Here is a 13,083-nt window from a genome sequence, read left to right on the forward strand (position 1 = left end):
TTTTGTAACAACCCACTAACTGCCATTAAAACACCCACTACTCAGTCATTAAAATTCTGCATTAACATGGTGAAGACTGTTACTACCATCTTGCCTATATAAACCCATGTCTTGCTTTGGGAAAAGACACACAAAAAGAAAATAGAATCAATCACTCTTTTCATATTGTGAACTTCTTATATTCGGGTTTTTATACCTATTCTGGAGTACAATTGAGAGTTCTAGAAAAACCATTCGTGATTGCTGCATAAGTGGTTTATGATCGTTGTATCCTGGGAGTGATTGTCCACGGAGGTCACAGCAATTATTGACGGGCAATTTCACTTTAGGACATCGTGCTGTCACGAGACTCGATCGATAAGTTTTATATTTCTGCATTATATTGTTCTGATCACTGCTGCAACTAATTATTTTTCTAACAGTATGGTCAAATGGATGGATCACATGTGACCCAGATGCCATTGTTACGGGGAACAAATGAATTGTGTGCATCAGTATGTGGTATCGGGTCAGTGGTCGGATCCAGTCGTTACCATCTGACATGATCAGATGAATAATTGGTATATATGTTCAAATGGAAAAGAGGCAGTTGGAATTGGTAGCTGCATTCACTATATTTATTCTTTCCAGATCTGTTTCTACACTTCACCATCCTTCCTTCAATCCGATTGGTCTCTTTTTGTATTAAGTAAAAAAAAAAAAAAAGAAAAAAAAAAGTCCAATTGTAAAATTCAAATCGTGTTTTCAATACCTTCAATTAAGGGTGTCAAATTTGTCTTACATATTTAAGGATAGAACCGACACTCAAATCCGTCAATATTGCAAGCTGGGTTAGTCCTTCTCATTCATTATAACAAACCAACCCATGAACTAGAAAGGAATGGAGTCGGGCTGGTTTCATTTCTTTATTTTTTTAAAATGTGAATCATCCTGTGCTTAGGCAGTCTAACTCATTTTGACACCGCTTCCATAGTTTCAGTTCACTTGAATCCTATGTACAATTTAATTTCGAACCACATTAAATCATTATACAATGTGAATGTCTATTAAAAAAATTATTGTCACCATAAATAAATAAGTTCGATTACAGTTTGATGGATTGTATCTGACACCAATATACATGGAAAAGTTTGATTAAGAAAAGGAAAAGAAAAGTTATATACTAATTGGAATTCATTCATGCTTAAGCTGAAAGATTTATTAGCTCTTGTTATTTATTTATATTTTGTAACACGTGAAGCCATCAAGCCCTTTAGCAACACAATATAGATTAATAATTGTACAAGTAAATGCAGTCAAATATTCTTTTTTAATCACATGCACTAGCGAATTAATTAGAACATGGAATCACTAATAAATGAGTGCAATGGAAATGCTTTGAAGCCGGTTCCAATAACTTCTTTATCCTTTTTTGCACTAACAATAAATAAAACACGACTAGGCAATCATAAGAGAATATATTTCCGATTGCTATATAGATCTCATCTATGCAACATGAGATCAATGCATATGCTTTTTGTATTCAAAGAAACTAATTCGTGGTGTTGAATCTAGATTACCTTACACTAGTTAGAATAAAGAAGACAAGCACTCAAGAAAATTAAGTTCGATCCTTGTAAATAACACATCTTTAATTTTTTTCTCCATTAATGGAGCCATGATTATTCTCCATTAAAGAACAAGTATTTTTTTACATGCTTTATATTATTAAGAATGTCTGCGTTGCTTGTTTTAGATCGATACCAATTATCTTAGTGAAAATTACCCTAGACCAGGCTTTTGAAGATTATAGTTCAAACATTAGTTAATAAGTTTATTTAATCATAAATCAGGTGTTAATTTAACTACTACTACTACTACTACTACTACTACTACTGCTAATAATAATAATAATAATAATAATATATCCAACCTCATCCCATCACAGTCCAGATTAATTCCAAACCCTAAAATTCATTTCTCTCCATCTTCTCTCTCCTCGCTCTCTCCATCGAACCTACACTTCCATCTTCGTTGCACCAATTGTCGCAGATAACCGTCGAATTCACAGTGACGATCATTCACCATGGAATTGTGACTATTGAAGGCTCGCTCAGGCTGAAGCCGCGACGACTCCGACTTCTCTCTGTCTAAGATGTAGTTGCTATTAATCTCAAGCTGAGCGCGACTATGACTTCTCTCCAATCTGTACTCTTTGTCTCAGCCATACTTGTAGCCGTAGTGGCTTAATCTCAGGCTGCGCACGGCTACGACTTCTCTTCGATCTGTACCACCGATATAGAGGTTAAACCGTCGACAATAGAGAGTTTTGGGTGATGCCATTGGAGAATGATGATGGTGGTAGTTTGCTACATTTGGTGCTGCTTTTGGTTTGTTGGTTTTTGGAGTGGTGGTGGTTTTTGCTGGCAATGGATCTGGCGGTGGCAATCTTGTTGGTGGTGGCGGCGATGATGAGGGTGGTCGCAAGTGGCTATGGTGGTAGTATTGGTGGTGGTAGTATGTGACCAATTATTTAAATGTGACCTAAAAATTCAATAATTTGTAATTGAAAAATAATTTGTGTCCAACTAATTTGAAACTTTGCGACTGATATAAATATTTTGATTTGTGATCGATAAAATAAATTGTGACCATCAAATAATAATAATATGTGATTGATTAATTTGATAATATATGACGTTGTGATCTATAAGTATGCACCAGTGACTATTAACTGTATAATTGCGATAATAATATATTTAATTAATTAATTAGTACCAAAGTTTTACATTTTGAAACTTAAAACCCGAAAATTAAATTACCCCATACTTGACTTATGAATTTTTTTTCTCATTATTTTACTATATAAAGTCGATTTATACATAAAGTCACAGCAGGCTACTTGGGCTTGGTTCAAACTGCTAGAATATCCACTATGTTATAGTATAGCATTTGTTAAAAGGACCGATATTATTTTTTAATTCAAACCATATTATGTGGGTATTTTATTAATAATAAAAAAAGGGGTTGCATTTGAAAAGGAACGAAGACTTCACCTCCAACATAAATAATCTTATCCGAAGTTAGGGAGTACCATAGAATATAAGAAATAAATCAATGCATGAGAGCTAATCCTTGATCTAGTTATCATACATATCATGATATGTGCCTTTATCATAATAGTCAGTGTACTCAAATCACAGACAGCGGGGAAGTGCTTATGTTTGGAGACGGGAGCCCCACTTGTCGTATCTCATTGAACTTGTAAGTAGAAGTTTACATACCTTGAGTCGTCCACAGATAGAGGATATCTTTAGTACTAACTGTGCCATTGTCCAAATCCATACCGTTAATGTCACTTTGAATTAGTATACAACCTTGTCTCGAGATGGTGCAAGACATGAGATGCTAGACTTGGAGGATGAGGACTTTTGGAATCCACCTATCAAATCCACAATAACAAATCGGAGTGTGGATCCCACCTTCATTCGTTAATGTAGTTTGAAATGATCGATCAAATTCGCTTGAGAGCGATCTCGTCAATAAAATAACTTTCAGAGTACCTCGGTCATATATTTTCAATCTAGTCCTTGAAGTATCAATTTTGTAGTTTGGTCCGCAAATTTTCAATGTGGTGCAAAGTGGTCCCTAGACTTTAAGTATTTTGCATTTAGCCCACAAAGTTTGGAGTTTTCCAAGTTGGTTCCTAAACATTGGTTATTTGCCAAATGGTCCCCAAATTTTCAAATTATTGCATTTTGGTCCCATGCTTTTGGTATTGTGCACAGTAGTTCCTTAACTTATAGTATTCTGCATTTAGTCCCTCCAATTTCGGAACCATACAAGTTGTTCTGTATAGATTAATCTCTTAGTCCCTGAATTTCCATTGGCATTTAAGTTGGCTCATGATATTTGGTGAATGTGCATTTTAGTCCACTCGATTTGAACAATGTACAATTCGATCTTTGGAAACTTCGATGAATCTGTTCAGTTGGGAGGCCAGATTCATTGGATACTTGAACAAGAAATGCGTCCAAACATATTATCTATGCCATCCAAATTAGTACCTCCATTATCGCCATTTTTATGTGGAGGTTTTCGACTATATTTTCATAAATAAGGACTCCTCCATCCACGAACTTACCTAACTCATTCAAATTTCTAGAAAAAAATTTGGCGATGGTGAATCCGGACAAATGGATGCCCAAGTTCATTTTAAACAGCCAACAACTTTTCTTCTCTCTCTCCTATTTCCACACGACCAGTAAAAAATAAAGAAAAATAAGAGGGGACCATGTGCTGTAAAAATTTATAACCGGCCAGCAATGATTTGTAATAATTGAAACCTTATACGATGTTGAATTTAGCTATTTAAGAGTATTTATAATAGACTTCTTTGAATTTAAAGATCATACTGTGCGCAATAGAAATTAAATTTTTTGACACACTTCAACAGAATCTCTATTTTTAATTCTTTATTTTACTGTTTTCAAAAAGATCAATTGCTTTTTCTCATTTTTATTTAAATATATATTTCAAAATGTCAATGGATAATAAAGAGTAATTAGTCCAAAATGTTCTTACATTTCAATATTATTGTACAAAACGTCCTTACCTTTCATTTTTTTGGTATTTTCATCCCTACTTTTATCTTTCATTGCAAAAATCATTTATTTCATCTAATTTCTTATGTAAAATGAAAAATACAGCATCTATTTAAATAAAATAAAAATAAAAATAAAAATTTAATAACAAATTGCAATCATACTCCCAAACTTTTTTTAAAAAGTGGGAATAAGTCCAATAAATTATTAAAAGGGTAATTAGCATAAAACGTTCCTACCTTTCAATGTTATTGTGCAAAAATGTTCATACATTTCATTTTTTGACATTTTCATCTTTATTTCGAAAGTCATCATTTTCATAAATTTCTCAATTAAAAGCTGTAAAATGACAAATATATCCTTATTTTTTTAAACAAAAAAATAAAAAATAAATTGCAACTATACTCCCAAATTTAAAAAAAAAACACAAATGAATTTTAAATAAATAATTAAAAATAAAAATTTAAAAAACTAAAATCACTTTCTTTTTTAATTATTTATTTGAAATTTACTTTTTTTGAAAATTTTGGGATTATAGTTGCAATTTGTTTTTTATTTTTCTTTTCTTTTCTTTTCTTTATTTTTGTTTTGTTTAAAAAAGGATGGTATATTTATTATTTTACAGCTTTGAATTGAGAAATTTGTGAAAATGATGACTTTCGAAATAAAGTGTGAAAATAAGGATGAAAATGTCAAAAAATGAAAGGTATGAACATTTTTGCACAATAATATTGAAAGGTCGGAACGTTTTGTGCTAATTACCCCTTTAATAATATATTGGACTTATTCCCACTTTTCAAAAAAAGTTTGGGAGATGATTACAATTTGTTATTTAATTTTTTCTTTTTGTTTTATCTAAATAGAAAGTATATTTGTCATCTTACACGAGAAATTGGATGAAAATGATAATTTCCTCAACGAAAGGTGAAGGTAGGGTGAAAATACTACAAAACGAAAGGTATGGACGTTTTGCACAATAATATTGAAATGCAGATACGTTTTGCAAAAAAACATTGAAAGGCCATAAATCAAAAACCTCTTGATCTCTCAGATCTGATCCAGAAATAATTCACTTTGTGTTTGGCGCTTCATGTGGTTTGGTGTTCGGATTTGTTAGGTCGCTGCATTGGCGTCGGATATCTTGGCTCGTCGACAAAGATGAAGGGATATCGTAGTGAACGAGACGAGTTGGAAGTAGTAAAAGGTCTATATGCAGCGGTGTTGATTTGGTTTTAGAGAGAGAAGAGATATTGAGTAGGGGTGTCAACTTGATTCATCGGCTTAGCTTGCTGCTCGACTCTCCCATTTTGGAGTGTCAGTCCGAGTAAGCCCGTGAGCAAATTTTAAAAAAAATATATAAAAATCTTTGGCAGCTACACATAGTTGCAGCTATTGCAGTAAGCAATGCCCATTGCCTCTTTTTATAAAAATAATCACGGTCGGCTTGACTTGACTCGATAAAGTTCGAGTCGAAAACTTAGATCGAACTTAAATTTTTTGCCCGAGCAAAAGCTCGGTTCACCTTGGGCAAAAAAACCCCGAGCCATTTTTATTCGAGCTAAGCCTGAGCTTTGAATTTCGGCTCGCAAGTCGACTTGACTTGGCTCGATGACATCCCTAATATAGAGAGAAAGGAAAGTGGAAGTAATTAATGTTTGGAATGAAATTTGTGGGGTGGATGGAGGTAGGGTTATTAATTTAATTTTATAATAATATTGTTAATATTGAATTATCATCTAATTTTTATATAAATAAAATTTAAATCCACTTTTTGAAATGATAAGTTAACAAATCATTTTCTATGTAATTTTCACTTTAAATAACATTACTGGCCCATTTGGAGACCTATGTTATGTGTCTTGTCATGCACATTTGGGCTGGGCTACGAATATGGGCTTTAAACACATTTTTAGGATTTATGGCAAGAAAGCATTCTTCGGAGCCCCTTTGACGTAAATCTGTTTAGAATAGATTTTGTAAAAAACGATTTTTTATAATAATACATAATTAAAAAGTAGAAAAGATTTGAGTTCACGTGGAAAATTACTTTACCGAGAGAATGTGTTGATAAAAATGAATTTGGGAAAAAAGTTTGAAAAAATATCTACCAACAAATGGGTTAACTGTTATAAATTAAAAAGGAAAAAACAGAGGAAAATAGAAGAGTCAAAACTTTTGCATATTTTATTAAAAATCGTATTCCTACATTTATGGGTTATAAATTGTAATGAGGAATGCGGAGATATAACTGTCATTCACAAATAGTAATTTAATTTACAACACTAAAATAATCCAATATTTAAACACAATAATTTATTAAAAGGTTGTCATAGACTCAATTAATTAATAATTTTCAATATTCACGCTGGGCTTAGAATAAGCATAGATTGTGTCTTGCCTAGTTGAAAAATAACTTGAAAATAGTCTAGTCGAGAATTATATGTTGGAAATTGGTTTCCAAATTAACATGAAAGATCGGAAATTGGTTAAGTAAAAATTGATATCGAAAAGTGTGACTAACATGTCAACTTCGGTCGAATATTCGGACTTGATCCGATGGTCAAATTATAAAAGTAAAAAGGTCAACTTGTTCTACTCATTGAGTAGATGATCGTAGTATATTTAGACATTAGAAACCAATTCTGGGTGAATGAGAAATTGTGGTCCAAAGATTGGAGGAAAATACGGTGGAAAAGGGCTAAAATACACTGTCCCTCGATGTTCGCTCGAGCGACAGTCTCGCTCACTCGAGCAAAATTCGAGCGAAGTATGTTCTGCTTGGATTTTTGAAGCGCTGCTCGAGCGAAAAGTTAGCGAAGATGGAATGTTGCAACTATTTAAAGATTGCACGATTTGGCCCACACCACTTTATCCACACCCCTTCCTCTTCTATAAATAGGACCCCTTGGACGTCCCTAAGGGTACACCAACTCATATTTTGTATTGAGCACTCTTCTTCTCTTACAAAATCTCTCTCCCTTTTTCTTGCATAAAATCCCTTTGTAGAGGGAGAAATTCCGTCAGTTCGTCGGTTCTTGTTGTGTGAAATACTGCTATCACAAGATTAAAATTCGTTGTATCTTGGGAGTTGGGAGGTGAGTGCCGTCAACCTTTGATACCTACTCACCTGTAACGAGAATCACCTCGATAAGGTTGCTAATTGCAATTGCGACAATACATAACCTTGAGATTCATCAAATAGATGTAAAAACGACATTCCTAAACGGTGAGTTAGAAGAGGAGATATATATGAAACAATCTGAAGGGTTTGTGTCTCCAAATGAAAGCCATAAAGTATGTAAACTTGTTAAGTCCTTATATGGCCTAAAATAAGCTCCTAAGTAATGACACCAAAAGTTTGACAAAATAATGTTGTCAAATGGATTTAAAATAAATGAATATGACAAGTGTGTATATGTGAAGAATACACCAAATGCCTATGTGATAGTATGTCTATATGTAGAAGATATGTTGATAATGGGCAATAGTCACGAAATGTTGACAAACACCAAGAAAATGCTAACAAGGCATTTTGACATGAAAGACATGAGTATGGCAGATGTAATACTAGGGATAAAGATCTCTAGAACATTGGAAGGAATCGTACTTTCCCAATTTCATTACGTTGAGAAAATACTTAAGAAGTTTGAAATATTTGAGGAAAGTCCTACAAAGACTCCTATTGACACAAGTTTACACTTTTGAAGTATACCATAACCTATGGATTACATTTCATAAAATATTATGTGGTATTAGAAGTATATTGTGATGCGAATTGGATATCCGATATGAAGGATTCCAAATCCACAAGTGGCTATGTGTTTACACTTGGTGGAGCTGCTATCTTATGGAAATCTTCAAAGCAAATGTGTATAGCTCGATCAACTATGGAATTAGATTTTATTGCTTTGGACAAAGCTGGTGAAGAAGTAGAATGGTTTCGAAATTTTTTAGAAGATGTTCCATGTTGGCCTAAGCCGGTACCTGCCATAAGCATACATTGCGATAATCAATCGGCTATTGAAAGGGCTAAAAGCAGCATGTACAATGGTAAGTCTAGACATATACGTTGGAGATATAATACCATTAAGCAACTAATCTGAATGGGTATCATCTCTATAGATTATGTGAAATCAAAGGAGAATGTTGCGGATCCGCTTAAGAAAGGTTTGCCAAGAGATCAAATGCCATAAGCATACATTGCGATAATCAATCGGCTATTGAAAGGGCTAAAAGCAGCATGTACAATGGTAAGTCTAGACATATACGTTGGAGATATAATACCATTAAGCAACTAATCTGAATGGGTATCATCTCTATAGATTATGTGAAATCAAAGGAGAATGTTGCGGATCCGCTTAAGAAAGGTTTGCCAAGAGATCAAATACGTTGCCTATCGAGAGGAACGAGATTAAAGCCTACTACGTTAGAATTCTTGTAATGGTAACCCTACCTTGTTAACTGGAGATCCAAGATCTTGGTTCAAAGGGACAACTAAGTTATGAGGATTCCATGAAGTATTTAGGAAATAATTTCCTAACTCATTCCTATAATACCAAAGTGCTTTCTGTAGAATTGGAAGACGTTAAGATAATATTTTAATGATTCATATATCTTGATTAAGTCAAGTGGAGTAGGGCATAATTCTCTTAATAGAAGGTCACCTATGTGAGTGTGAAGTGAGGCCGCTTCAATGAGAATTATTCAAGGCTTAAATTCTCTAAAACACTTGCAAAATCAAGAGGGGTTCAGGGCCAAAATGAACAAAGTCATGAGAACCAAGAACGGACTTAGGGAAGACATTGTGTGAGTATTGTTGTCTTGGCTTACACTAACGGCTGGTCGGTTTAAGACATCACGTTCACCAACTAACCAAGTAAGCTTGATAATATGTCACTAGGGAAGGTTCAAAGCCGGAAGCTACCTTGCCCGATGCAATATTTCTCCGCTTTCTCTCTACAATTGCATGTATGTGTTGCATACAATTTGCATACTCGAATTTTCATTCATGTGGGGGATTGTTGGAAATTGGTTTCCAAATTAACATGAAAGATCGGAAATTGGTTAAGTAAAAATTGAAATCGAAAAGTGTGACTAATGTGTCAACTTCAGCCGAATATTCGGACTTGATCCGATGGTCAAATTATAAAAGTAAAAAGGCCAATTTGTTTTACTCATCGAATAAATGATTGTAGTATATTTGGATATTAGAAACCAATTCCGAGTGAATGAGAAATTGCGGTCCAAAGATTGGAGGAAAATACAGTGGAAAATGACTAAAATACACTGTCACTTGATGTTCGCTTGAGCGACAGTCTCGCTCGCTCGAGCAAAATTCGAGCGAAAAGCGAGCGAAGTATGTTCTGCTCGGGTTTTTGAAGCGCTGCTCGAGCGAAAAGTTAGCGAAGATGGAATGTTGCAACTATTCGAAAGATTGCACGATTTGGCCCACACCAGTTCATCCACACCCCTTCCTCCTCTATAAATAGGACCCCTTGGACGTCCCTAAGGGTACACCAACTCATATTTTACGTTGAGCACTCTTCTTTTCGTACAAAATCTCTCTCCCCTTTTCTTGCATAAAATCCCTTTGTAGAAGGGGAACTTTCGTCAGTTCGTCGGTTCTTGTGGTGTGAAGTGTTGCTACCATAAGATTAAAATCCGTTGTATCTTAGAAAACGAGTGCCGTCAACCGTAAGCACCATAGCGGGGCAATATTGTCTTAAGGAGAAACTGTCATCACTTGCCTCGGATTTCATTTCTTTTACTTCTCATTTTCTTGTTTCATTTTGATACCTTGATTTTGTGGTTTTGTACTACACTTTCAAGTTCACATATCGATAGTTTGATCACGCTCCTGTAGGTTAAACATTAATTTGTTTTGATACAAACATCAACAACTATCATACCGCTCACATAAACCCCGAAACCAACATTATAATCTCTCAAATATTTATATTGAAGTACAAGGGAATATATCTCCATGTATCGTGGAGACTCAGACGAAGATTTGGACCAAGGTCACGATCCAAATAGCTCTACAAATCTGAAATCGCTTTACACAGATTAGAGTTACAAAAGTCAAGATCTGAAAAATAAAACTAGATAACACGTCACTTTTCCTTGGTAAAAGGTCCTAAAACTATTACAATACCCAGAAAGCAAATGGGAAAAAAAATTAAGTAAATAAGAAAAATCATGGAAAAGTGAGAAAAAAATTATATGCATGGCAGAGATGAAATATTTGCATGCATGTTCTGATTTAGTTTCTCTAATTCGCCATGAAAATTCGAAAACTCAATAATTTCAATATATAACAATCCTGTCTTGTGTTTTATTAAGATTCACAAAAACATAAATTTTGAGACAAAGAATGCTCTAAACTAAAAGAAATTGGAAATGATAAGAGGACTCGCAATTAAGAACACGATTTTATTACCAATTCGAATTTCTCTACACAATTTCTTTGGTTAGAAATTGGTTTGGCATTCTTGTGATAAAATCTTGGTCGTCTTTCTTAATAGTGAATCTACCTTGATATCACAATTAATGGCCGCGTCCTTTTGCACTGTCTTGGCCCAACTTTTAACCTCCATAGGCACTTCAATATTCAAATGCATGAGTTTTGGCTTTGTACCATCGAGGCTCTTTTTGATATCATTCTCTATTGACGCCTTTGTGCCATGCAAGACCAAAGGAATATTTGTGGAGCCATTGGGATCTAGGGTTAGATTTGGGACTCCTCCTCGTGCAATTTTTTGTTTCTTGAATTCAATGGAGGCTTTTCCGGCAGCTCCTTTGAAAGAAACATCCATTCTTTCATTAGGGTTATGGGCTTTCAATGTGACGTCATATTCCGGCGAGTGGCTGGAACCATGATGCCCATTAATAAATTGTTCCAAATTCTTGACATGAATTTTTGTGACAGAGAAAGTTGGATATCTAGGTTTGTATAAAGCACGTGTCACTCCAACAGAAATGCCCACGGTGAGGCCTATGAGGGCAAAGGCCAAGATTATCCACCAACAAGATCCACCAAAACAAGCCTTCTTCTTCCGATCTTGGGGCGGCCGGCGGTGGCTCTCCACAATTTTAGCATTTTCTGGAGGTGGAACGCGGTAAACTTGATCACGAGGGATTTGTACAATGTAGGTTTCGGAGTTTTCAAGGGGAAGCGGTCCGGGTACTAAAGCCATGGAGTTCGACGATGGTGGTTCATCTTTCCCATCCTCGGAGGGGCATTTCCGCTCCTCCATGAAAAGGTGAGGAGCGGTGTAAAATTGGAGGAGGAGGAGGCAAGCAAGGATTTGTATGTAGAAATATAAAAGTTTGTTTGCATGGAAAAATGAATGATACGAAATGATTAATTGGAAAATGGGACTTGGCTTTGTTAGAAAGGAGAGGCTAATAATATTTCCAATCCAGACCTTCGATGTAAATGCAATGCAATGCAATGCAAGTCTATTGTATTGTTACTCTCTCACTATAACACTATTAATTATAAACCATTTTAGACCGCGTATGGGAAAATACTACAATGAAATCCAATGATCTGTTTTCATTTTTACAGCAACTACTTTTAGAATTATTTTCAACATGGTGTTTACTTGTCCAAAAAGGGAAAAGAATTGTAATCTCTTTACCAAATTCTCAAATATGTTGCTCCAAGTTCTGAATTATTCCTAATTGGTGCAAGATTTTAGGTTATTTTTCATGGTCAAAAACTCTGCTTGTGTTTTGCCTTTGGGACATTCCTAATATATCTCCTTACCTATTATTGGGGTAATCATATGATAGATTATTGCCTTTTAAAGTGCATGGAATCATAGTTATTAAACTTGATTCGGTGGAAGACCCGACAAAGTTATCAGGTCAGTGGATCAATGGTTCAATCGGTGAATCGGTAGGTCATTGTTAGATCATAATTTTAATTAAAATATATTTTTGAAACCAAAAAAAAAAAAAAATACATTTTGCTAAATCTATAGAAATATATGTTTGGCTTGCATGCTATAATGTGTTTCACCAGCTTCCTAGAAGGTCAAGGACCCAAATTTTCATGTAGGAAGCCAAGGTTAAAATCATCCTCTTTGCAAGTTGGAAAAAATGAAATTTACATTGTACTTGGTAAATTGAAGTATAAATATTTGCTACACATCATAGTCTAGAGGTGGACAAAATGGTTAAGGACATGACATTCCAAGGAAGAGGCCAAGGTTGGAATTAGCTTCTTTGTAATTTGATAAAAAAAAATTTATAATTTACTTTGTTGACCATCTGGTTCAATGTGTAAACCAAATCTGGTATCTCTTAAATCCGTCTGATTCAAGTGGATTTTGAGTGGTTCAATCGGTTCTTGATAGGATCCTTTGTTTATTTGTTTAATTAATGAACTTGGACCGGACCACTATCCGATTCGGTAGTTTTCGGTCCAGTCTTGTTTTAAAAACTATGCATGGAATAATAAAAGTACAATAATATCTTCTGATTATATGTGGCA

At 34.6% G+C, this 13,083-nt stretch overlaps 1 protein-coding gene across 1 annotated transcript; it reads right to left on the minus strand.

The window, feature by feature from the left end:
• Window positions 1-10,895: 10,895 nt before the first annotated feature.
• On the minus strand, window positions 10,896-11,882 carry LOC111366484 (NDR1/HIN1-like protein 13). Its single transcript, XM_022987232.1, has one exon. The coding sequence runs from the start codon at window positions 11,837-11,839 to the stop codon at window positions 11,054-11,056; it is 786 nt and encodes a 261-aa protein (XP_022843000.1). The 5' UTR covers window positions 11,840-11,882; the 3' UTR covers window positions 10,896-11,053.
• Between the last annotated feature and the right edge of the window lie 1,201 nt (window positions 11,883-13,083).

The sequence above is a fragment of the Olea europaea genome, chromosome 18, assembly GCF_002742605.1.
Source record: "Olea europaea var. sylvestris chromosome 18, O_europaea_v1, whole genome shotgun sequence".
NCBI lineage: Eukaryota > Viridiplantae > Streptophyta > Magnoliopsida > Lamiales > Oleaceae > Olea > Olea europaea.